This window comes from Gossypium hirsutum, chromosome A04 (genome assembly GCF_007990345.1).
Source record: "Gossypium hirsutum isolate 1008001.06 chromosome A04, Gossypium_hirsutum_v2.1, whole genome shotgun sequence".
NCBI classification, from domain to species: domain Eukaryota; kingdom Viridiplantae; phylum Streptophyta; class Magnoliopsida; order Malvales; family Malvaceae; genus Gossypium; species Gossypium hirsutum.
Window position 1 is genome coordinate 13,522,620 of NC_053427.1, and position 27,055 is coordinate 13,549,674.

At 32.7% G+C, this 27,055-nt stretch overlaps 2 protein-coding genes across 5 annotated transcripts; both read left to right on the forward strand.

Moving 5' to 3' along the window:
- Positions 1-3,910: 3,910 nt before the first annotated feature.
- On the forward strand, positions 3,911-12,035 carry LOC107903991 (probable sugar phosphate/phosphate translocator At3g14410). 3 transcript variants are annotated; one of them, XR_001686053.2, is made up of 8 exons: positions 3,911-4,163; positions 5,155-5,262; positions 5,370-5,404; positions 7,887-7,999; positions 9,628-9,889; positions 10,002-10,270; positions 11,441-11,644; positions 11,742-12,035. XR_001686053.2 is itself a non-coding variant. In XM_041110978.1 (8 exons), the coding sequence occupies exons 3-8, from the start codon at positions 5,215-5,217 to the stop codon at positions 11,563-11,565; spliced, it is 852 nt and encodes a 283-aa protein (XP_040966912.1). In that variant the 5' UTR covers positions 4,019-4,163; positions 4,611-4,660; positions 5,155-5,214; the 3' UTR covers positions 11,566-12,035. The 3 variants fall into 3 exon arrangements, 2 of the variants coding, with proteins under 2 accessions (XP_016685722.2, XP_040966912.1); XM_041110978.1 differs by adding an exon at positions 4,611-4,660 and having other exon boundaries at positions 4,019-4,163; positions 11,441-12,035; XM_016830233.2 differs by having other exon boundaries at positions 11,441-12,035.
- On the forward strand, positions 11,742-18,707 carry LOC107903990 (ubiquitin carboxyl-terminal hydrolase 25). 2 transcript variants are annotated; one of them, XM_041110976.1, is made up of 9 exons: positions 11,742-11,830; positions 12,428-13,388; positions 14,248-14,323; positions 14,409-14,501; positions 15,260-15,346; positions 15,442-16,484; positions 16,878-17,006; positions 18,052-18,187; positions 18,291-18,707. In XM_041110976.1, the coding sequence occupies exons 2-8, from the start codon at positions 12,733-12,735 to the stop codon at positions 18,173-18,175; spliced, it is 2,208 nt and encodes a 735-aa protein (XP_040966910.1). In that variant the 5' UTR covers positions 11,742-11,830; positions 12,428-12,732; the 3' UTR covers positions 18,176-18,187; positions 18,291-18,707. The 2 variants fall into 2 exon arrangements, with proteins under 2 accessions (XP_040966910.1, XP_040966911.1); XM_041110977.1 differs by having other exon boundaries at positions 15,502-16,484.
- Positions 18,708-27,055: the final 8,348 nt, after the last annotated feature.

The following is a 27,055-nucleotide window of genomic DNA, read 5'->3' on the forward strand; positions in this document are numbered from 1 at the left end:
AAAGCAATTTAATTCATTCAATATACATTTAAATGCATTAGAATTAAATTGAACAAACTTACAGGACTGATTTGCAGTAACGGCCCAAAATAGCTCAATCAATGATCGATGTTATGTCAATTTATTATTTTCATTTTCAATTACACACATCAATATAATCCAAACATTATACAAACAAAACTGATTTGCAGTAATAATTCAGAATAGCTCAATCAATGATCGACGTTATGTTAATTCATTATTTTCATTTTCAATTACACACATCAATATAATCCAAACATTATACAATTAAGGCATATAATACATTTAAAAATGTACTATATTTAAACCATACGAACTTACCAAACTAAATTGCAGTAACTACGAAATACATGAGCTATTTGATAATTTTTTTCTTTTCCTTGATTTTCCACTCGTTTAGGATCTAAAGTAATAATTCCATTCAATTCACTAATTTTAACAGAAATATTAATTCATTTTATGCAATTAAGTCTTTTTTTGACATTTTTACAAAATTTCCCCCAACATTTTAGTTTTATACAATTTAGTCCTTAAGCCCCAAACATGCAATTTAACCATTTTTATTCAATTTCAAGTTTAGTCATTTTTATTCAATTTCAAGTTTAACCGAATAGTTTGGAACCTATTACAGCCCATATTTGCTATTATTTCACATCAAGTCCTTGTACTTTTACCAATTTCACATTTTAGTCCTTAAACATTAAAATTACCAAAATTTACTTTACAAAATAGTCTTATCTAGCAACCAAGCTTAATATTCTACCATAAAACTTCAAAAACATATCAAATTCATTAATGACACAATCCATAACATTTGATAGTTTTACAAATTAGTAATCGAATTAGCTAAATCGAGCTAGAACGAGCACAAAAACATAAAAATTACTAAAAATGGGCAATGTTTACTTACCTATTTGATGAAATCTGGATAACCAAGCTTTTTCTCCCCTCAACAATGGCCATTCAATTATGAAGAAGAAGAAGATAAGTTTTAATTTAACATTATTTTAATTTTAACCTTTTATTTTCTTAATTTACAATTTTAACCTTTTTCATATACTTATAAAATAGATAAAATATGTCCATATTTGGCCATAAATTGAAAATATGGTATAATTACCATCCAAGGAAGTTTAATTGCACAATTGGTCCTTCAATTAAATTAAATTCCAACTAAATAAACTTAATTACAATTTAATCCTAAACTAATTAGGACTAAAAGAGTAAATAGCCCAAAAGTTAGTGGATTAATCATGTCCACCACCACTTGGGCTTTTGACCATGGTTTAATTGCCATTTTGGTCCCTTTACTAATTTGTTAATTACCTCTTTTACAATTTAATCATTTTACCTTAATTAAGCAATAAATCATCAAAATTATCGGGCCCAACTTCAATTCACATATAATAAGACTCTATAAATATTTAATAAAAATATTTACGACTTTAAATTACAGAAATGAGGTCCTAATACCTTGTTTTCAATAACCACTTGATTTTTGAATCAAACCACTTATACTAACTTTTAATTCAATTGCTTAAAATCATCAAATCAAATTCAATATAAAAATGATTATTAACTTGTATAATTTAAATACTAATTATACGAACTTACTCGTTAGATTTGTAGTCCTTAAACTACTATTTCCGACACTATTAAAAAACAAATTCATACATTAAAATACTATATAAAATATAAAATTTAAACAACACAATTAAAATAATTCAACAATCATTATCGTTATTTAATAAGTTTTTTTAAAATAATGTACGTGAAAATATTAATTTATTAATATTTAAATAAATATAATTTATTATATTTATAAAAATATTGGTATTAATTTATATGTAATTTTTTTAAATTATAAAAAACTAAAACAATTATGTAATTTCATAAAAGAATGATATTAGAAATTGAAAGAGGAAATTAATTGTTCAAAAATGGAAAGTAAATAAGATGAATTCCTTTGAGGACTAAATGATAAAACTAGAAAAGCGAAAGTCTCTTATAAAATAAATTAAAAACACTGAGTGATTTATGTTGCAAATAACCCATTGCATTTTCAAGATATAAAAGGCATTTTCCTTTTCTTTTTCTTGTATTCAATGGATAGTTGGAAAATAAAAATAAAATTTTTTATTTTCTTGTTACACTTGGTTGTCTTTTAGGTCAACTTTTAATTAGATGCAAGAAATGTGTCGAGTTTAGTGTGCCAAAAAATGGCTCGAACTTGACTCCCATTGGAGTCAAGATTTATTTATATCAAGTTAAAGTCCATATCTGTATCAATATGGTATAAGATTCTTGAAGAGAATTCTAGAAAATTATTATTAAAATCTCAACACATACAAATGTTAAAGTTACACTAATGTCATTTTATTATGAGCGAATGAAATACAATGGATTATATATATATATTATTCAACACTCATAAGTAACTCAATACATATGGATGTTGAAATACTTCTAAAAAAACATAATTTAAAAAAAATTAAAAAAATTACATATATTAAAAAAATCAAATTATTACTCAAAAAAATCAGATAACAATATTTTAACCCATAATAAAGAAAAACGGACTTTGACGGCCCAAACCAATAACGTCAACAATGGCAAAAATTGAAGTTAAATTAAAGGATAAACTATTAAAATAGTCACTTTTATTTATTTTAGGTTACATTTTAGTCACTCATATTTGAAATGTTACGTTTCAATCATTTACATTATCATGTTGTAACATTTTAGTCACAAAACCGATAATTACCATTAACTATCGGTGTAATGTTAAGCTGACGTGGTACGTTAAATCATCATTTCAAACAAAATTTTTAGGTTAAATTCTACAATTGGTCCCTATATTTTTTTCATTTTGAACAGTTTAATTTTTTTCATTTATGTTTTTTAAATTTCTTTCTTTTTCTTTCTCTTCTCCTTCTCCCTTTGTTTTACTCCATTTTCTATTTCTTTTAACGTAGTTTTTCTATATTTTCCATTTGTTGGACTAGTTTGCCCCACTTGAAAAAATTAAATTGTTCAAAAAAATAAAAGTATAGGGACTAGTTTTAACAAATGACAAGCATAGAAATACAAACTACGTTAAAAGAAATGATGAACGGAGGAAAACAGAAGGATAAACAAAAGAGAAATGAAAATAAAGAAAAAAAGAAAGTTAAAAGAATATAAAAAAAATTACATTGCTTAAAACGAAAAAAATATGAGGACTGACTATATAAATAAACCTAAAATTTTTATTTGAAATGGTGATTTAAAGTGCCACGTAGCTTACCGTTACACTATCAATGAAAGTTAATGGCTCAGTAACTAACATGTTATAACGCAATAACGTAAGTGATTAAAGTGTAATATTTCAAATATAAGTGACTAAAATGTACCTGAGCTAAACAAAAAGTGACCATTTTAGTAGTTTACCCTAAATTAAAAGAAAAAGAAAATCTGAAAAGGGTAAACTACCAAAATAGTACTTTTGTTTCCCTCGGGTTACATTTTAGTCACTTATGTTTGAAATCTTATGTTTTAGTCACTTATGTTATTGTGTTGTAACATTTTAGTCACTGAGCGTTAATTGCCAATAACGGTGTAACGGTAAGCTGACATAACACGTTAAATCATCATTTCAAACAAGAATTTTAGATTAAATTACATAATTGGTCCCTATATTTTTTTTTGTTTTGAGTAATTTAAATTTTTTCTTTTATGTTCAAAGAGGCAACGAAAAAATATGAGGAGCAATTGTAAAATTTAACCTAAAACTTTTGTTTAAAATTATGATTTAACGTGCTACCATTATACTTTAATGACAATTTACTACTTAATGGCTAAAATGTTACAACTATTTCAAACATAAGTGAGTATTTTGATAGATTATCCAAATCTGAAAATGTACCGTAGTTTTTTCTTTTTCTTTAAAGAAGGTTTTTTTTTTTAAAGAAGTTTTTAAAGAAGTTCAACTTACATCAAATATCTTCTTTTATTTTGATATAAACGAACAGTAAAGCAAAGAAAAAAAAGGCACAGCAATGGCAGATCCAGTTAAGAAGAACATGTTGAAAGAAGAAATCATTACTTACGCTTACCTCATTCTCTACATCGCTCTTTCCAGCGGTCAAATCTTCTTCAACAAGGTTGATTTTTTTTTCTCTCTTTTGGATCTCTCCTTTTTTTTTAATTAACTTAAATATGAGTTTGAGATAGTTTAGGTTTTAGACTTAACATTGGTCAAATGTTAGGATTTTCAATCGGCTACATCTAATTTTTTTTAAAAAAAATTATTCTATAGGGAATTTATCTTTTGCAGTTTTGGAATAGTTTTGATGTAAAAATTAGCGTTTTCTTGAGGTAATGCTTCGCATGTAATTTGTTAAAGACGTTGATATTGAACTTGTTAGAGAGTTTTTATAAAAGATGCTTCAAATGGAGTGTTTTAATTCTATTTAATGATTCACATGGATTCCCCAAATTGAAGTGTTAAGGCAGCTTATAATTAGTTCAGGGTCAATCTGGGTGATTGGTTTTGATTGTGGTCAATAACTTTGTGAACTGTTAACTTCTTATGCGTACTTGTTTTTCAGTTTCGGAGTTCAGAGTCTATGTTGTTCATGTCAAATGGAATGCTTTTTGTGTAAGTTCTAATATTTCGGGTATTGTTAGTTTGACTGTATTGTTCATGAAATTTTAGTGTTGCTTGTTATTTTTCAGCCATAAAATGGTTGGATATGTAAAGAACAAGAAACTCTTTTAACTTTTTCAGTAGTCTTCTTGCTTGCTTGAATTTCCATATACTACATTGGCAATATGCTAACAAGGTTTTTAGAATCTCATGTGGAAAGAATGATGTTACCCTTGTTACATTTGTCTGCAAACTTGTCCATTCAGGTGAATGGGCTAAAATTGCTATTGATTGTGCACTTGAGAGTTCAGTATCTGTGTTGTTAATGTCAGATACAATGTTTTCTCTGTAATTGACCATGTTGTCCATTAATTTTCAGTGCCGGTTGTTATTTTTCTTCTTTAGAATGATTGTTTGATATAGTGAAGAATGAGAAACTCTTGTGACTCTGATTCATATTACTAATATTAGCTTTTTATTTTCTTCCTTTTCTGTAAAAACTGCAGTGGGTTTTGTCATCAAAGGAAATCAATTTTCCGTATCCCCTTGGGTTGACTCTGCTTCACATGGTCTTCTCTTCTGTTTTATGTTTCTTACTCACTAAAGTCTTCAAGGTAGCCTCAACCCTATATGTTTATGTAAACTGGTTCCGAGTGATGATTTTTTAAATTTCTTTTGTTTGGAAGCCTTGATCATCCTTTTTCGATTTTTCCCATGTCAGATTTTGAAAGTTGAAGAAGGAATGACGTTAGAAATGTAAGTAATAGCAGACAACCTTATACATGATGCTTGAATTTATAAGTTCTGTTTTCTGTACAGTTAGCAGCTGATTTTTATGCTGGGTGATTCACTAGTGATTTTAATGGTGACTTAATATGAATAACCTTGGTGCTCTTCATTGGAAGTTGAAAGGTCACAGATGTGACCCCTGTAGGTTTTATTGATAAATGGACAAAAAGAAAAGGTTTCTCTGATGATATGCATGTATGAAACTTCATGCTGTGTCAGGTCGAGAAGCTTCTGAGTGCTTTATTGTGAACTTTTTCCAATTTGATTTTGATTGATAAAAGACCATAGTGAATGTTATGGTTCAGATTTTTTTTGGGTTAGAAATTCTAAGCTGAACAGACTTTTCAGTAGTTGCATTCAATTATCTGAACCCTCTCAAGTTGTTGCTTTTACATCAGAGATGAACACATTTTCCTGGAGCACAATGTTATAAGATTTCTTAGTTTTCGATTTAAAATTGCATTTTTGAGTATAAATGCATAATGCATAAGATTCTTGTGGCATGGGGAAAAAAGGGCAACTAGGGAACAGGAAAGAGAGTAGTGGGGAAGAACACTTTTACTAGAGAAAAGGAAAAAGACATATAGAAGGAAAAAAATCATGGAGAATGAAAGAACTTAGAGGGAAAGAGAAGAAAATATTAAATATAGAGGGAAAAAAAGAGTTAATACTGGAGAAGAATAATAGAAAGAAATGTGCTGGTTGCTTTTTCTTTTTGTACTTAGGCAAGTCGTAAAGTGGAATGATGTAAGCAGTTATAGATGACTGCCTAAAAGTAATTGATAATAAATAATAGTTTTTGCTTTTGCTAGATTATTCAGTAACTTAGATGACCTAAAATACTTGAAACTGGAAATAAGAGTTGCAATCATGGTAGTCAGTATTGTACCGGTACCATATCAGCCAGTACATACCATTTCGGTCTTAAACTGGTACCGTGTAGTCTATGTTCAGTTCTGGTAAAAATTTTGGTATGTTTCGCCTGTTTAGGCCTGTTTTGGCCTGTACTGGTTGATGCAAAATTTTGATACTTTAAACCAACTTTTAAATTTTTTTATCTTAACCATTTTAATTTTCTATGATTACATTTAAAATTAATAGTTGTTGAATTAAGTAATCGAACCTAATTTATAAATTTGAAACTTATGGTTGTATATAAATATATTTATATGAATGTAATTGAAATATATTTGCATGTTTATATAATTTATTAAGAAATTAAAAATTAGACAATAAATATATATGTGAAAAATATTTAAATGTGTATATAATTTATCAAGAAACTAAAAATTAGATTATAAATATATATGAGAAATATTTAAAAACATTGATAAACTCAAAACGGTACACCGAAATATGCCAATACCAATATGTACCTGTACCAAGACAAAAATGGTACACCAATAGTTACAGTACTAACTACCTTGGTTGTTATTGTTTTATGTTAACTTGATAAACTCCTACCCTTTATGTTCATCCTCTCTTGCCAGATTCTTAACAAGTTGATTATGGTCTTACTAGCCCTTTCCTTTTGGAGTAGTGAAGATATCAATATTATGGTCCTCAAATTTGAACTTGGAAAGGGATAGTTCTTTTTTGTTGGTGATTAGATGCCCTTTGACCTGCCATACCTTCCTCCTTCCTGAAATTTGTTCTCATTCTCCCACTCTCTACAATAACTGCATGGTGTAGTTGGTCTTATTTCCTCCATACTGGTTAAAGGTGACTCTTTAACTGCCTTGCTTAATGGTACTCTTACTAGAAAAGAAAGTTGCTTTTAACCTAGTTTGGTTGCCCCTTGTTGTTCCGGTATCATGTACTCTAGAAAATAGACATGTTTCCAGTAAGTTTTAAAATTTACAGAGAGAGGAGATAGAATAAATGGTTTAGTTAATTGATTTTATCGTTTCTGATGCATCTTGTTTCCTGCTCTGGTACTTGCCTCAATCTAAATATTTAGAACTCATGCTATTCACCTTATGCCAGTATCTCTATTTTTCTGCAAAAGACTAGTAATGAAAGACACCTGGTGCAGTTGATGTTCCGGTTGGTGCTGGTAATTGGGGCACCAAAATGTTAGTAGTGTATTCTAGTAAAGAATAAATTAGAAACTTAAGGTTCAAATACAAGCCAAGAGTCCAATTCAATTAGGATTAATTTAGAGCAACTCTTATCTGAAAGTTAGCAAGATGGAAGCAGAGTTGTGAAGTACTAAAAGTTAAAAATTGTGTGATGATACTTGAAGTCCCCTTACAATGCAGCTGATGTATCTCTTTGGTCATAACATATCTTTATAAGCTGTCTGATATAAATCCATTATCATACATCTTGTCTTCAATTGAGATAATGTGAAGAATAGTATTTCGTTCTTGTTGCTACTTCATCATTCTGTGTATATTCTTCTTTTATATAATGTACCCTTAAATTTGATGAAGTTAAACATGCTCAGATACACGACATCTGTGATCCCAATTGGTGCCATGTTTGCAATGACTCTTTGGCTGGGAAACACTGCCTACTTGTATATATCAGTGGCATTTGCACAAATGCTGAAGGCAATTAGTAAGTTATCAAAATTTTGAGCAAATTACACTTAAAACCCATGTACTTTTTATTGAATTCGTTTTCATCGCGTGGGCCATAAAAATTTGTACTTAACACTGTCTGTTGTAGCATTTTGACTAATGGGATTATGCTGTTAAAAGATGGCATGCATTTTGACGTTTTCATCTGAATACACTTTTCAAACAAAAGAGCAACCCTTGCTTCAGTTTTGTTGGCCTTTTCCTTGATTTCTGAGGTGAAGCAAAATCACAAAGGACATATCGATAAGGTGTTCTGTTTTGATAATACTACTAATAAGGTTGCTTTTGCTATTCTATTCGAGTTGGGAATGGTGTGAAGGTGTGTCTATGAAAAATATCTTTTTCATTTTCTTTATATTTGTTTTGTGGAAAATAGTTTGGTCAATGGATACTGGTCAACAGAAAATAAGCTCATTTTTCTAGAAAATGACTTCCCATTTAAGTCATTTTTTTGGAAAGCAGTTATTTATGAGTAACTTGATTTTTATATAAAAATTAACTCGAATAAAGTCAAATATTATTATATTAAGAATAAAAAATTAAATTAAATTAAAATTTTAAAAATAATTAAAGAACATTAATCTAAAATATTATAATTTTCAAAATTATTAAATATACATATTTATATTTAATCATATAGTAAATTATTAATTTAATTTATTATTTTAATAAAATTATTTAATATTACAATTTTATTTTAATAATAGATTTTAACATTAATAATAATTTTAAATTTTAAGTAATATTCTTAATATTTTATTGAAAAAATTATATTAATATTTCAATAATAAATATATATTACAATTTATAAATATTTAGTAATAAATGTTTTATTGTATAAAATATGAATATTTTAATAATATAAATGTGTATTTGTTTAAATTTTGCTTAATTTCATTATCTCTTCCAGGTCTAATGTGCCACTATCTGCTCTCATATATATATATATATAATATGTAACTTCAAATTAAGTTTTAATTAGATATTGATTATTATTAAGTTTATATAATACGTTATTTTATTATAAAATAAATTTCAATTGTCAAAGAAAAATGCTATTATAATATTTTGTAACAAATACAATTTATGCTATGCTCGTTTACCAAAAACAAGTTTCAAAAAATATTTTAGGAAAATTTGCCAAACAATGGAAAATATTTTATGCAGAATCATCCAAACACCCAAAAATATCTACTTTTTTAAAAAATCAATCCAAGCTTTTTTAAGTTTTAGTGAAACAAACACAGCTTGAGTGGGACTTGTTGATAAATCAAACAGTGAGAACTGCACTAGGTTCAGAGAAACCTTTATAGCATGTTAGATGGACGTTAATTCTGGGGTAATCACAAGGAATCAACTGTAATTGTCTCTTTAATGAGTTTCAGATGGGTAAGTAATGCCTGTATAAACTTAGTTGGCTTCCAATGTTGTAAAATATTTTTTGATTTTGTGAAAGATGTTAGGCTGGTTATTAAAATCTTCGGTATTCAAATACCATGAATTAGGGTTAAGAATATATTAATAAGTACATTATGTATGTTACTATTATTTAGATGGTAGATATGACAGATTGTGATATCAGTTCTTTTCTGAATGAGTTTCCAGTGCCAGTAGCTGTTTTCATCCTTGGAGTAGCAGCAGGACTGGAGGTAATGAGCTGCAGGATGCTTTTAATAATGTCAGTGATAAGCTTTGGTGTTCTGGTGGCTTCTTATGGAGAAATAAATATTAGCTGGATTGGAGTTGTTTACCAAATGGGTGGTGTTGTCGGAGAATCTTTAAGACTTATATTCATGGAGATTCTGGTTAAGCGAAAGGGTCTCAAGTTAAACCCTATATCTATCATGTATTATGTTAGTCCTTGCAGGTATGTATTACATCAGTTTTCTAATTTACCTTGTATTCTACTGAAATATTTCCTTTCTTCTCTGTATAAATTTGATATCAGTTAGAATTAAAGGTTTGTGTTTCATTTGCAGTGCTCTTTGTCTGTTTATTCCTTGGATCTTTCTGGAGAAACCGAAAATGGATGCCCATGGGATGTGGAACCTTCACCCTGTTGTGTTAACGCTGAACTCTCTCTGCACCTTTGCACTCAACTTGTCAGTTTTCCTAGTGATCTCACACACTAGTGCTCTAACCATTCGCGTTGCTGGAGTCGTCAAGGATTGGGTGGTTGTTTTAGTATCGGCCCTTCTCTTTGCAGATACAAAGTTGACAGTCATAAATTTATTTGGCTATGGCATAGGTAAGTATCTTAAAGTAAATTCTCTTTTATATCTTCATCTCTTGTACGAGCATTTATCTATTACATCATTTCGAGGACATAACCATGGGCGGACAATCCATTCTCATTGTGGATGACAAGGATGTAGCTCAGTCATTCCCTTAAAAGTACCATAGCAGCGGATAAATGAATTATAGATATCTGAATTGGTTGATAGGAGCAATGGCTCCTTCAGGCATGGTGGAGGATATCCATGGTTTTGCGGATTGGCCATGAATATTTATGCATTAGATATGCTAAACACTGCATCGCTTATCTTGCTCTTCAGCATATGCCTTGGTATTGCTGGACTTTGTTAAGGAGTATTTATACCTCGCTTATAGCAAAGTTCTGCATCGTGGTTTAACCTGTTAGTAGGTGTACTGTTAAGGAGTATTCTATTAGTGTTTTAGTGTCATGGTTTATACATGCATATATGCATACATATATACACACATATTGGGGGAGGGCATTTTGGTGTCAGTTCTTTCTTCAAATTTATTTTATCTGTTGGAATGAAACCCTAAACCTAACCCTAGACCCTCAAGTAATCTAAGTGGCCTTGTGTTGGTTGCAACAAGGATGCACATAAGTCACTACTGAACTAACTAATTCGAGATTAAGGCTTACCTTGAGATTCAGGTTGGCTATTAGAATTCTTACTAGATGATACTCTTCTCATTCTCCCCTCCCCCCCAGCTTGCGCTTGCGCGCACACACACACTATATATATATATCTGTTGGTTTTAACTCACTAGGTTCTCCATATACTTTATTTTAAGGCTAATTTATAATCTTAGAGCTTACCTTGCTTAGGATAAAAATCATTAATAATTAGATGTAAGATATTTCTCACATAGCTAATCACTTATTTGCCTAAACTAATGTTTATGCATGGTTGTTTCAAGGAAGTAACATGATACATTCATTTGAATATGAAAATTGCATGAAGTTTAGATGCAGTCCTAGGCTTCATTATCTTTGCATCTTGTGCTAGTTCTCATGCTTCGATATTGTTATAAATTTCGAGTAGTTTCTAGCTTTTGTTTCGGCATTTTTGGAGAAGCCATCTATTTCAGACATAAAATGTTTTGGTCTTTCTTGTTTCTTCAGTGAACTTTATCTTTTCTTTTTTTATTCTCTTTTGTGTAGCCATTGCTGGTGTGGCGGCATACAATAATCACAAGTTGAAGAGGGAAGCAATTCGCAATATCTCTGATGACTCCCAAGCTGCCCTGACCATACCGACGGCTACATCATCGAATCTGAACAGATAGTTATGTACAACTCCTAATCTGTAAAGATGATGTTGAAAGTATAAATAATTGCACAAATCACAGCTACTTGGAACCGCCAGTTAATCTCGTTGCTCCTATTTATTTCGGCATGTCCATCACACACTGCAGGAAAAAAAAAAAACGTCTTAACTTGTTTTTCCATTGATTCTGCACAGATTATTCGGGGGGGGGGGTACATTGTTGTGCCACTATCGAGCTGCTGCGCCGGTTGTTATATTTGGAGAAAGTGACCTTCTGAGATAAGGTGAAGTAGAAAATCTGCAAAGAAATACTTGGACTGTTTTAAACTGTAGCGTTATGAGTTTTTGGTTTTGTTATGTCTTAACTGTACATTGCTGGGTGGGATTAGAGGTGTCCATTCTCAGGTTGGCTTTGTTTGCCCAAACTTGATTAGATTTTAAAGCTCGTTTTATTGTTTTAAATATATGAAAAGGTCATTTTTAATATTATTATTATTATTTTATTTAAATAGTGATTCGGAAAGTTACCAAATCTTCCATTAGCATACTCGATTAAAATATAATCTACATAGAGATCATCATAATCATATATTTTAGATGAAAAAAATTATCCAATTACAATATAATTACATGTTTTCCCATTTTTAATGCATTGATACGTGAATTTCATTTTTTTTTGAAAAAAGAATAAAATAAAGGAGGCAAATAAATCTTTCTAATTATATTGAATTAAAATAAACTTGTATTTGTAGAATTAGATTATATAATAGTTGTTTTGTTTATAATTTTATAATAAAATTGTGAAGGCTGATTACAGAAACCTACAAACTACAACTTTGTTTTACTTCATAAATAAAATTTTGTTCCTTAATCAAATATAGGTGCAAGCCCTACAGATTAAAAGCCCAAGAGAAACAGAAGAATGGACCCTTACCCAAAATCGCAGATCAAGAGATTCAAGACTTCACAAGGGGAAACTGAAAAGGGAGAAATAAAAATAAAATAGAAATTGAAGCAACGAACCCTCGCGAGAAATTTCTTCATTCTTTGAGAGGTTCCTAAACGGGGAAAAGGGGAAATTTTGATTTTGAGAGCAAATTTTCCCGGAAAAATTGAAGGAGATGCGATTCTGGCGGTGTGGATGGCCGTCCGATGAGAGATCGGCGAAGGAGGATCATCACTGTTGATGGGATTTGTCGAGTTACAAATGACTTGGCAGCCGAGTCTACTCAGTGAAAAACGAAAGAAAGGCCCTCCTTTAGGCTTAAGAAACCTCGGCAACTCGTGTTACCTCAACAGCGTTCTTCAGTGTCTCACCTACACTCCACCGCTAGCCAATTTCTGCCTCCGCTCCCAACACTCCTCCTCCTGCGACGCCTCCGCCTCCAAAAAGCCGCGCGACTGCCCTTTCTGTATCCTTGAAGCCTGGATTACACGCTCCTTAACCCTCGATCTCACCCTTGACGCGCCTTCCAAGATCCAAAGCTGTATCAAAATATTCGCCGAGCACTTCCGCTTCGGCCGACAAGAGGATGCCCACGAGTTCTTGAGGTACGTCATCGATGCTTGCCATAATACCTGTCTTCGTTTGAAGAAATTGCGGCGACAGGGAAGTGAAGGAGGAGGAGAAGCAGTGAACGGCAATACCGTAGTTAAGGAGATCTTTGGGGGTGCTTTGCAAAGTCAGGTTAAGTGTTTGGGGTGTGGTGCGGAGTCAAATAAAGTTGATGAGATTATGGATATTAGTCTTGATATTTTGAATAGTGGTTCACTTAAAGAAGCTATGCATAAGTTTTTTCAGCCTGAGGTTTTGGATGGAAATAATAAGTACAAGTGTGACAAGTAAGTTCATATCTTTTAATGTCGTTTGTTGGTAGCTTTTGTTTCAGCTTTTACTTTGGTGATAGTAAACAAAGAAAAACTTAAACATGAGTAATATAGTGTTACCCCAATTCATCCTATGGGGTTGTTTTACCATGAATTGCGAATTGGATCAGACGATCTGAATCTCCATTCGTATGTGATAAAAAATGTGAACATTGGCGTTCCCAATCTATAAAAGAACCTAACTGTGGTATTAACTTTCAAGATGAAAGAACAGTCAACAAGAGAAGAACCACGTGACAGTACCTGTGGTTTTAACTTTCAATACTATATTTTTTGGGGATTTTGTATATAGAAAAATCTTTTGAGCTTTTTTTGTCATATAAAAAGTTTACTGTTTTTAGTTTTAATTATTATTATTATTTCTGATCTTTAAAATTTTATATAGTTTATACTTTTTTAAAGGTTATCTGATTTGTTTGATATATGGAAATTAATTTTATATATTAGTAGTTTATATTAGTTTAATTAAGGTGAACTATATAATGATCCAAAAACGTTTTACGTTCCAATTAATCATATTTTGTACTTATTAAGTGAACCGAAGAAAGACTACCCCTATTGAATTACTTTCCATGTAAGTAACGATTTGTGTTACTGTTCCTGTTCCTGTTCCTCACACCGGACTGATCCGTGTTCTAGGTAACAGTGTGTTAGAATTGGTCTTTTTTTTAAACTTTATATCGACTCTTTAGGAAGAAAAAACAAATAGCAAAATGCAAGAGAAAAAAAATACTGAATTGAGCCTAATAAAGCACTTTGGCTTTTGTTTTGTTAATTTATTTTGTTTTTGAATGAGAAACTTATGGTTGTTTAGTTGTAAGAAATTGGTGGCAGCAAGGAAGCAGCTGTCCATACGTCAAGCGCCAAATATCCTTGTTATTCAACTGAAGGTAGGTTATGGAATTTCTTTAGAGTTTTTATCTTTACTTTTATCGGTTTTGGAGTAAACAAATGACTGTTAGATTGTGTTGGCAGAGATTTGAGGGAATACTTGGTGCGAAGATTGATAGGCTCATTACGTTTGAAGAAGTTTTGGTTCTTTCAAGCTTTATGTCCAAAGCAAGCCAGGTTTGTTAAGTTTGTTAATTTAGCATATAAGTTTGTGTGATTGGTAGGAGTTACAGTGACAGTTACAGTTACAGTTACAGTTACAGCATTCTATGAATTCTAGATTCTAAGTTTAATTTAAGAGTTACAAGTTAAATAATAATATTCTCAATTAGATGATATAAATGAATTCAGTAAGGTGATATAAATGAATTCCTAGGAAATAATGTACATCAATGGACAAATTTATAGCTTGCTGCTGTGAGAGTTCTGTAGACGTGATATTAGCATTAATTTTTTGAGCTTTTATTTTGCTTGTGTATACTAGCTATAAGCCTTGTATTTGTTTTACTAAATGATATGGGAAAATTGTAGTATCTTAATGTGTTTACTAGCAAAGCTTATATTTTGGCACTTTTAGGATTATAATGTGCTTGAGTATCCGAATTACCTGTTGTAGATAACTGGGTATGCTTTTGGGTTAGTACTTCTTTTTGGTCTATTAAATAAATAATACATATGCTTCAGTCATGTCATTGGTTGGTTAGCAATGTTGAGCTAGTCTGGCACCATTACATTAGAGGAAGGAGAGTGAATGCTAGCGAATGACAAGGGTTTGAAGTGATTTCTGCATGGCCCTGCCAATAGAATATAGTACACTCTAAAGTATTTTCTTGGTTATCCTGTACAAAGTAATCTCTTCTACTGGTTATATGCCATATATTCTATATAATATTTTTATTTTTATTTTGTAATTCTGTTGGTATTTTTCTATTCAGGATCCACAGCCAGTGTATAACCTATTTGGTACTATTGTGCACTCAGGGTACTCACCAGAATCTGGGCATTACTATGCATATATTAAGGTGCTTATGTTCCCCTGTTTCTTCCTTTTTTTTTATATGTATGCTTCAACACAGCAATGTTGATTAGTTGCTGACATTAGTTCGGTATTTTAAAGGATGCAATGGGCAGGTGGTATTGCTGCAATGACTCCTTTGTCTCACTTTCAAACCTGCAGGAGGTCTTGTCTGAGAAGGTTTATATTCTTTTCTTCTCTCGTACTAACCAGAGGCCAGGGTCTTTCGGTACCACAGTTTCTTCCAATGGAGCTAAACCACGTGATTCTAATGGAAGTGAGGCTCCCAAAATATTGAAAGCGGTTCAATTGAAACCAGTCCAAACAAAACTTTGTGTTGAACAATCTTCACAGAAGGATAAGGTTGGAAAACCATCTTCTAACTCACGTGTGAAATTCAGTATTTCTGAAAAGTCTGGTCTCAGAAAGCTTTCTGTTACGAGTAACGGAAAAGTTGGCTTACATAAGACTCAGAACATTGCCGTGAATGGAGTTTCAATGGATTCAATTCAAACGAAGAAGAATGAGAGAGACACTTCATCATTGATGAACAGGAATGGTACAGACAAAACTAGAAAAGTTGATGCTGTTGTTAGTGGAAATGGCCCACAAGTTGCGTTGTCAAATGGAAATAAATTAGATTCTTTTGTAGTTAATGGTACCAGGAGCATGGCAGTCGGAGAGCAGATTGATACTGCTCTTAATGATGCCTGTGATAACTCAGGGCAAAAGAAAAATTCAGAATGTTCTTTTGCTATTTCAGGGCCAAAGAGGAAAATAGAAGTTTCCTATGATTTTTCAGGGGCAAAGCGAAAACCAGAAGATTCTTGTGATGTCTCAGGGGCAAAGAGAAAATATGGAGATTCCTCTAATTCCTCAGGACCAAAGAGAAAATCTGAAGATTCCTGTAATTTATCAGGGCCAAAGAGAAAATCAGAGGACTCTTCCGATAACTCAGTTCCAACAACAAAATTAAAAGACTCTTTTAACTCAGGGGGCAATGGAAAATTTAGAGACTCCTGTGATGTCTCAGGGCTAAAGAAAACAGAAAACTCTGGTGATTTCTCCATGCCAGTGGGAAAATCCTGTATATTGCTTTCCCAGGATGATCAATCTCGTGCAGAAGTTGAAAATATGAAGGAAATGTAAGTTACATTTTGTCTCAACTGCTTTAGGGATGCCTTCTATGTTATAATAAATTCTGATTTCTCTAGATGCTACACATTAGTTGTTTGTGACTTAAGAGGTTCTCTTTCTTTTAATATCTTTGTTTTTCTTGTGAATTTTCATGCCTGAAATTTCTTAGAATTGTGAGTTCAATTATTTTGAACTAGGGTGTTCTGCTTTACGACATTTGGCAATAGTTATCCAGGTTTAGAAAATTGGTTCTGTCCTTGGCTCAATACATCTAGTTGTGTATGAGTTTTTTACTGTTCACCTATTCGTGGGCTGCATTTAACTTGTCACAAGTTGCTTTTTAGTCATTTTAATTAAATTTATTATTTTCATATGTTTCAATCTGGTGCAAAATTTACCAGGCTGAAAAACAAAGCTTCTTCAGTTCTGCGATCATCTGGCTGGTACGTTGATGTTTACAATTTCATGTATTCGAGGAAGCAGTCATATGCACTGGAGACTGGAAGCACTCTGAGTGACAATGATTTGGAGTAAGCCTTTCTTATACCATTAAGTAGCGTGTCTATATGTCTGCAATTTAATTCTATGTACACTTCAAGCATGCATGACTTTAGCTAGTTTTTGATGCATTTGAGTTGCTATAGATTTCCATCAATTGTCTAAATTTTTTATAGGTTTCACAAACATTTGCAGGATGATCATACCTACAAAGACTTTTTTTTAAACAACCTAGGGCCAATTTGGCTTTAAATTGGGTTGTAAATTCCCGTTTTGGAATCCAAATATAATGCTTGATTTGATTGGATTCTGCACAAACAAACTTTTGACTCAAGAAATTGATTTCTACCTGTCTTACAAGCTACAATATTTCTTTTTCATCACAACGCCTACCTGGACCTTTTTCAAATTAACAATTGCACACTGACTATATTTAGGTCTGTACCAAGTTTTTTTATTACACATTGATTACTTTTTATTAACTACTAGCCAGGAGAGGGGGTAAGGAACCCAATCAGATTGCTGATGACGTGCGTTACTCTTTTTTTTTCTTTTTGTGAGAGGTACTATTTTACTAGATCTGATAGTATGGGTTTGTACATTTATATCCTGTTCTCTTAAATGAGGGTTTCCATTTGTACGTCCCTTTTATTTGCCTTTTCCTTTGGGTGCTGTTCTCTCTCTTTTTTTTTCTTTTTGTAGTACTCATCCAATGCATCTGATCCATGAAAATATATAACCCCCAAGAATCCTCCAAATACATGAAAATACACATCTGGCTGTAGTCTTGTTAGACATATACCTGTATATCTGACACTCACACCTGAGTTGAGTAACATAGCTTCGAAGTGCATCTTCATCTATTTTCCTATTAAATATCCTCCATGTTCAACACCCATGTCCGATGCATATCCCAACATGGATGGAAAAGACTCTCTAAGATCCTTCCTAATACAAAAGAATGAACACATACTTGTATCCAGCAAATACATAAGTCTGAGTAACATAGCTCTATTGCTATTATTTTGTTTCATAAATAGGACATCGGTTCATCATACCTAAACCACTTTTATGCAGGAAGAAGCTGATTGCAGATGCGAAGCCAACCTTTATTCCACAAATTCCTGAGTCACTGAAAGAGGAATTAATTAAACTTCTCCAGTCTTTCAGCCAAACGAAACAAGAATCTCCGGATCCTTGATCGGCATCGCTGGTATTGAAACAATTAACTTCTCAATTTGCCGTTCCGAATTTTGGTAATTATGGAGACAAACTTCTTGCCTAACGACTTCCGTTCTTGCTGATGCTTTTCACAGTCCTGTTGCGCGAAAACCTGGTGTATAATCTGTCCTAGTAATCAGTATTGTAGCGAAAGACCATTATCAGGCGAATGTCAGTCCTCTCTAGCAACTTCCAGCAATATTACCGGAAATTTGCCTGTCGTGTTTCTCGATGCCCTATGAATGATTTTGCAATGAAAGCGCGGAGTTCAGATATTGTTGAGAGATTCGATCTTTGAGGGTTCGAAGTAATTTTTTTTTTTTTAAATTTTCCGGCAAAGAAGTAAGGATCTTAATTCATTTTGTAAGATATGCATTTTTGGATGAAGTGATTTAGCATAAAAATCCTCATTTTTTGTTTCTTATTATGGATGCATAACAATGCTGTTTCTCCCATAAAAAACCCGGTGTAATGAGTTAAAATCCTCTGATTATTGATGTTTCCTTCTTTCACATGACCTGCTTTTTTACCTGTTCAAGCCGGATGCATGGTTTTGAATTTTATTTTATTAATAAAAATGATATTTTCTGAATTCAATTATTTATTCTTAATTTTAAATATTAAAAAATTACAATAATTAATCAAATTAGATTGAAATATATTATTTCAAGAATTAAATCGAATACGGTGGATTAAATTAATTCAAATTATTTTAAATAGTAATAAACACAATAAATATTTAACAAAGTGTGCTTTGAGTCAGAAACAAAAATAGAATGTTATAAATCTTATAATATCTTTTTTTTTATCAAATCTATACTTCCTCGATATATATTATGTTTAGCTTAATGTTGTCCACCATTAATAATTTTGATTGCTTAAAAAGGAAAGTTAATTGCACCATATTCTTAAATTATCAATGTAAGGTTATTCTTTTACTAGAATTATTTTTACAATTGAATGTCACATTCTAATTATTTTCGTCTAAGTACACTTGTAATTTTTTCAAACATATTGGTTAATATAATTATTCACGTTCTAATTATTTTCGTCTAAGTACACTTGTAATTTTTTCGAACATATTGGTTAATATAATTATTCATGAATTATATTAATATTTTGTATATCTTCCTCGTATTTTGCATGCAAAACAAAATAGAAGCAAATGTTGCTCACAAGTTGTCCAATGTTTAAACTAATACTAAGCGATATTACGTGGTCGAGTCGTAATACATAAATACAACTTGCATTTGTAGATAAACCTAAACATGTCTTTAGTCTAATCGAAAATGAGCAAACCGATTGAAAGACTAATATACCGTTTCTCAAGATGATTCCTAGAAGATAGAGACACAGATGTGACTGACTGGATGGACAGTATATCGAACTAGACCTAAGAAGAATAGATCCTAATTTCATTTATGGAATATTCACTTGTGATGTTCATAATGTGACATACTTAAACCCTGAGCGGATGACGGACTATGTATGCATGACTCGTACACTTTGATGTAAGTAAAAACCTGAGTTCGAATAGATAAGGAACCGAAAGCTGGTGCGTTGGGTGGGCAACTTTTGCAGTATGTAGCGTCATTCACAACAGTGGAATTCATAGCTCGATACATGGGTAAATGATATCCTCTCATTAGCATTACATGATTGATGAAAAGTAAATATGGCCATGGGTCCTTCGTCTTTGTGATGAATGACTTGGTTACATGAAGGAAGATGTAATGATTACCATTAGGAGAGCGGATATTATCTCAAAGAGATTAAGGACATCCTGAGAGGGTAACACACTTATGAAAAAGTTATTGGATAAGCATTGAGTAGATGCTTTTATAATGGTATACTGTTAGGGAGAGCTCAGTCATGATACTATAGTAGAATGACTTTGTGACTAAATGATTTTATAATTAATAGGCGAAAACCAAAACTTAATTATAAATCATTTTAGCCTTAATTGAATATGTTCAATCGGTCCCTCTGTTAGCTCGTTGAAACTAGAAATGAATTCTGTGTTTGAATAAAAATGAAATGAAATAGAGAAATGGAAAACATTTAAAATGATTATGATTTTATTCAAAATGGAGAAATGGAATCATTTAGAAATAAATGTGGTTTTCTCAAAATGGGAATGGAAATGGAAATGGAAATGGAAATGAAAATGAAAATGAACATGAAAATGAGAAATAATTCAGTTACAAATGTAGATAAATTAGTTAAAAATGATTGGGATAATGAGTTTATATTTTTGAGCTATTTTAAATCCCAAAAATGAAAATAAACCATTCGATCATCCAACACCATTTTAGTTAAGTGAAAACCGTAACACCATTGAAATGGAAGGGGGAAGCTTTAGTGAAGGCATATATTCATGCATAGTATGTTTTTGAGTTTCATTTTTAGTAATTTTTATGTTTTTGAGTTCGTATTAGCTTAATCTAGCTAGCCCGAAGGCCAATTTGTAAAATTGTTAAATTTTTAGGGACTTTCCATGAATGAGTTACATGTTTTTGTGAATTTGGTTGATATAATATTAAGTTTGATTGAGGAATAAGCTTATTTTGTTAAGATATTTTTAGTGATTTTGAGTATTAGGGATTAATTTGTTAAAAGACTAAAATTCATAGGTAATAATGTGAAATTTTGATAAATATAGGTTGTTAGGAAACCCTATGAAAATCGACTAGCATGAAATTTTATTAATTGTGGCTATATTGTAAGTTTCGAATTTAGGAAATAATTTGTAGAAAAGTTAAAATGTTAGGGGTAAATTCATAATTTTATATTAAAATGGGTTATAAGTTAGAATCTATGAAGTTAAGCTATTTGAATTATTTAATTGAGTTAAATTACTATTTAAATCAAGAAACGAATCAACCAGACTTAAATTGAGGAAAAGCTAAAGTGTCGAATTAGTTGTTGGCTTCGTTTTACAAATCGTTTTTATCGACGTAAGTTCGTATATCATTTTAAAGTATTACATTTAAATTTATAATGTAAATTGATATCTTTACATATGTATCAATGAATTGGTATGTGGAATAGTCTTGACTGAGAAAAGGAAAATACCATGATTGAAATACATCATGGTATTATACCCGATAAGGAAAAAGACCATGGTTGAAAGATACCATGGCATTACATTCGATATTACCGAATCAATGAAAAGGTTGAAAACGATGTTATCCAAAAATGATATAAAATGAAAATATTGAAAAGGATGCTATCCAAAAAGGATAACAAATGAAAAGGATGTTGTAACACCCTGATTTATTTAACTTTGTTTTTATGAATTCTGTCATAAATAAGTATCTGTTTTAGTGGTTAAGTGATGTAGGTGTGTGTTTGAGGTTTAGGGTTCAAGTCTCACATTTGGAAATTCTGTTATTTTTGTTGTTAGCCTTGTCTCTAATGGTTGGGCTGGTATTATATTTTCGGTCAACTTATATTAGAATGAATCTGCTGGTTTAAGTGGTAAGGTGTTAGCTTTCCTTAAGATCTTGTGTTTAAATCCTCGTGTGAGCAAAGAATGTTAATTTTTGCTTCGGTGAGTGTGTGCCGGTTATGTAATAAAATTTTGGTGGAATTAGAACTCTATGGTAGTGGATGAGTGATAGTGGGTCGGTTTTGGTGGGATTTGTTAGTTAATGGGATAGTGGAAGTTGGGATATTATTGATTTAATTATTTTAATTTTAATTTTATTATTTTTCCCAGAAAAAATCCCAATTCTTTTGTTTCACGTTTCATTCCTGCTCTTTTTCCCTTTTCCTTGTTTTTCTTTTGGTGCCTTACCATTCCTACAATCGTTTTGGTTTTTGCTTTGTTTTGCTCTCAAACGTTTTCTTCTCTCTTGGCGGTCTGTCTATCTGAGTAACCAGTGGTAAGATTTCTTTAGATTTTTGTAATATGAATTTGTTCTTTGGGTGTGATTCAGGTGAACTCTAGTGTAGGTGTTAATCAAGAGGGCCAGAACTCATTTTTTGTCGTATAGTGTGTTTGGATTGTGGTATTTGTCTCGGTAAGTGATTGAGCTTATGATTAGTTAATACTTTCGAGTATGTCAATTGCGGTTTTGGTAATTTGGTGTTCTGATACTAGAATTGATTGTTTGAATGGTGTTTCTAGGTTTCAGAGGTCTCGTGGGTGTATTCGTGTCGAAAACGAATCAGGTGTGTAATGAAAACGCGAGAAAATGACAATCAGTGAAACTTGGAAATTAGGCTTGTCGATGCCACACGATCGTGTGCCTGGTCTTGTGGTAGGCCCTATGCTACACACGGGCGTGTGGGTCGTGTGGGCCACACGGGCAAGGCCATTTTGGACGTGTAGGCCGACACGGGCATGTAGGCTTAAATTTCATAATTTTTTTCCTAGAGTTGTACACATCATTCTGATTGACCGTGGGCCTTCCATAGGGTTGGTATGTGTGGTATAAGTCTTAAAGTATGAAATTTGCTACTCTGTTATATTAAAATTGACATAAATAACATTTATATGAGTATTATGAAATACAATATTCATGATCTGTTCTATTATGTATAAGCATGGGTAATATCTGTCATATGAGCATGCGTGAAATATTAATTCTGATATTTGTTATTACTATTTGTAATTGGTTATGGAACAGGATATGTTTTATATGGAGGAAGTATTCTGTATGAGGCCATATCTAGCCAATATACTGGCAGCACTGCTGCGATTATTCTGAAAAGTGTTGTATGGACACTATGTGGTGTGTAGGGCCGAGTGGGTGTTTTATACCCCACGTGGTGTGTTGGGATAGTAGGAGCTGGTGTTTAGAGGATGGGGGTGGGACTATGCATATCTGTATTTGTATGCTTCTGTTATAAATATGATTCTGTAAAAGATTTATGTTTGTATCTGTTCTGTCATGCGATTGAATCTGAATTTGTGTTTCTATTGAGTTACACACTGAGTTTTAAAACTCACCATCTGTTTGTCTGTTACTTTCAGGTGATCCTCAGACTTAGGCGGGTCGGTGTGTCGGGAGCTCGGGTATGCCACAATTGCGTAAAACATTTTTTACATAATTTGCTTAATTAAGATTTTGGATATGAGAGTTTTGTAATTTTGGGACTTTCTGGACATTTGGGTTTTTACTTTGAGTTGGATTTTAATTTGGGATATCTTGCGATTACGTTTGATAAAATGATTTTCGAAAACAACTGTTTTTTTGCAATAAACTATTTTAGAGGAAATAACTCAGTTTTTCAAAATACAACAATTTAAGTACTTCTGCTGCAAAATATTTGATTTACTTGAAAATGTAAACAATTGATGGTTTTAACCGATAAGCATAACATATTTTTTTAAAAATAAGTGGACTCTCTTTTAGTAGCAAAAATGTATGATGTTTTCAATATGATAAGGTTGGATTTATAATTCTTCTTTGTAACTTTCCAGATTTGGCCATAATGTTTAGGCCGGGTTTAGGGTGTTACATTTAGTGGTATTAGAGCTTTTACACTGTACAACTTCGGTGTCCATCGCTCCTTACCGTATAGGACCGAAGGAGCTTATGAAGCTAAAGGCTCAGCTTCAGGAGCTCTTGGATCGTGGATTCATCCGTCCTAGTGTGTCTCCGTGAGGGGCACCAGTTTTGTTTGTAAAGAAAAAGGATGGTACCATGAGAATGTGCATTGACTACCGACAATTGAATAAGTTAACGTGAAGAATAAGTACCCACTTCCGAGGATCGATGACCTATTCGATCAGTTTCGTGGGGCTTTAGTATTTTCCAAGATAGATCCCCGTTCTGGGTATCATCAACTTTAGGTTAAGGAAGTTGATGTTTATAAGACAACTTTTAGGACTCGTTATGTGCATTATGAGTTCTTAGTCATGCCCTTTGGTTTGACAAATGTTCCGGCGGCATTCGTGATCTGATAAACTGGGTTTTCCAACCATATTTGGATTAGTTCTTCGTAGTTTTCATCGATGACATCCTAGTATACTCTAAGACCGAATATGACCATGATGAGAATCTTAGCGTAGTTATTTAGATACTTCGGGAGAAACAACTTTATTCTAGGTTGAGCAAGTGTGAATTCTGGTTGAGGGAAGTAGCGTTTCTGAGGAATGTGGTTTCTACTGAGGGGATTCGAGTTGATCCTAGAAATATTGAGGCTGTACTTGATTGGAAATAGCCTAAGAACATTTCTGAGATCCGCAGTTTTCTCGGTCTTGTGGGCTGTTACTGTAGGTTTTTCAAGGGGTTCTCATTAATTGCAGCTCTTCTGACTAAGCTTTTGCATAAGAGCACTTCTTTTGTTTGGACTAATAAACAACAATCGAGCTTTAAGAAGCTCAAAATTGTTTTGACTCAGGCTTCTGTTCTAATACAACCTGAATTTGGTAAGGAGTTCATGGTTTATAGTGATGTGTCACATGTCGGTTTGGGATGTGTTCTAATGCAAGATGGTAAGGTTTTAGCTTATGTGTCCCAACAACTTAAGTCACATGAGGGGAATTATCTGTCTCATGATCTCAAGTTAGCTGCCGTGGTTTTTGCCTTAAAGATTTGGAGACATTATCTGTATGGTGAAAGGTGTATCATCTACACCGATCACAAGAGCTTTAAGTACCTTATTACTCAAAAGGAGTTGAACCTTAAGTAGCATAGATGGATTGAACTGCTCAAGGATTACGATTGCACTATAGAGTATCATCTTGTAAGACAAATATGGTGGCCAACGCTTTTAGTTGTAGAGCAATGTCTGATTTGAGGGCGATGTTTTCTCGCCTAAGTCTATTTGATGATGGGAGTCTGCTAGCTGAGTTGCAAGTTAAGCTAACTTGAATTGATCAGATTTGGGATAAATAGTTAAGGGATGAATCTTTGGTTCTACATTTCCATCAGGTAGATGATGGTAGTATGTCTGATTTTGGGCTGAATGGTGATGGGGTTCTGTGTTTTCGAGGACGGGTTTGTGTACTAAATGACTCTGATTTGAGACAGTTGATTCTGAGGGAAGCGTATAGTAGCCCATATGCTATACATCCCGGTGGAAATAAAATGTGTCTTCGTGAACTGTATTGGTGGCTAGGTTTGAAATTAGAGGTAACAAATTTTGTTTCTTGTTGGCTGATGTACCAGCAAGTTAAGCCTGAGCGTCATTTGCTTTCAGGTTTGCTCTAACTCGTTAAGATTCCCTTATGGAAATAGGAACACATAAATATGGACTTCATTAGTAGCTTGCCCTTAACACCTACTAAGAAGGATTCTGTATGGGTCATCGTGGATCGCTTGTCCAAGTCTGCTCATTTCATTCCTATTCAGACAGATTATTCTCTTCAGAAGTTGGCCAAGCTATACATTTCTGAGATCATAAGACTTCATGGGGTTCCAGTTTCATTAATTTTGGATAGGGATCCTTACTTCACTTCTCGATTTTGGAGGAAGCTTCATGAGGCTTTGGGTTTGAGGTTGGATATCAGTACAGCGTTCTATCCTCAGATAGATGGTCAATTTGAGAGGGTGATTCAGATGCTAGAGGATATGCTTCAGAGTTGCGTAATTGATTTATAAGGTAGTTAGGAGGAATTTCTGCCTTTAACTGAGTTCGCCTACAATAATAGCTTTCAGTCTAGCATTCAGATGGCACTGAGTTGGACTGAGTTGTGTGAACGACGAGTTTTGGGTCATGAGTTGGTTTATGAGATTGAAGACAAAGTTAGACTAATTCAGGATAGTCTTAAGGTAGCTTCTGATAGATAGAACTCCTATGCAGATCTGAAAAGGAGGGATATTGAGTACTCTGTGGGTGATTTCATGTTCATTAAGGTATCTCCATGGAAGAAGGTTCTACGGTTTGGACAAAAGGGCAAGTTAAGCCATAGGTTCATTGGGCTGTATCAGATATTGAAGCGTGTATGACCGATCACTTATGAGTTAGAGCTACCTCTGGAGTTAGACCGTATCAATGGTGTGTTTCACATCTCTATATTGAGGCGATATCTATTGGACCCATCTCATATTGTTCCAGTTGAGGAGATTGAGGTTAGATAAGATTTGACTTTTGAAGAGGAGTTGATTTTGATTCTAGATCGAGATGTGAAGTTTTAAGGAAAAAACTATTCGATTAGTGAAGGTTCTGTGGTAGAATCATGGTACTGAGGAAGCCACGTGGGAACCTGAGGACTCGATTCATCAATAGTATCCACATCTATTTGAATCAGGTAAATTTTGAGGTCGAAGTTTCTTTTAGGGGGTAGAGTTGTAACGCCTTGATATATTTTATTTTTATGAAATTTGTTATAAACGAGTATTTGCTTTAGTGGTTAAGTGATGTGGGTGTGTATTTGAGGTCTTAGGTTTAGGTCCCACTTTTGGAAATTTTTCTATTTTTGTTCCTAGCTTTATCCCTAATGGTTGGGCTTATATTATATTTTTGGTCAACTCATATCAGAATGAACCTGCTGATTCAAGTGGTAAGGTGTTAGCTTGCATTAGGGTCTTATGTTCGAACCCTCTTGTGAGTGAAGAATGTTAATTTTTGCTTTTGTGAGTGTGTGCCAGTTATGTAGTAGAAGTTGGGTGGAATTAAAACTCTGTGGTAGTGTATAAGTGACAGTGGGTTAGTTTTGGTAGGATTTTTTATTTAATGGGATAGTGGGAGTTGGGATATTATTAATGTAATTATTTTAATTTTAATTTTATTATTTTTCCTAGAAAAAAATCCCAATGCTTTTGTTTCACGTTTGCTCCTGCTCTTTTTCCCTTTCCTTTGTTTTTCTTTTGGTGCCTTACCCTTTCTGCAATCGTTGTGGTTTTTGCTTTGTTTTGCTCTTAAACGTTTTCTTCTATCTTGGAAGTCTGTCATCCGGGTAATC

Bases quoted from the DNA above. Each gene is read 5' to 3' on its own strand.
- LOC107903990 (XM_041110976.1), top strand. From the start codon at position 12,733: ATGGGATTTGTCGAGTTACAAATGACTTGGCAGCCGAGTCTACTCAGT. The intron at 15,347-15,441 runs GTGCTTATGTTC...GGTATTTTAAAG, and splicing joins ATTACTATGCATATATTAAG to GATGCAATGGGCAGGTGGTA. The intron at 16,485-16,877 runs GTAAGTTACATT...AAAATTTACCAG, and splicing joins GTTGAAAATATGAAGGAAAT to GCTGAAAAACAAAGCTTCTT.
- LOC107903991 (XM_016830233.2), top strand. From the start codon at position 4,059: ATGGCAGATCCAGTTAAGAAGAACATGTTGAAAGAAGAAATCATTACT. The intron at 5,263-5,369 runs GTAGCCTCAACC...TTCCCATGTCAG, and splicing joins TACTCACTAAAGTCTTCAAG to ATTTTGAAAGTTGAAGAAGG. The intron at 5,405-7,886 runs GTAAGTAATAGC...AAACATGCTCAG, and splicing joins GAAGGAATGACGTTAGAAAT to ATACACGACATCTGTGATCC.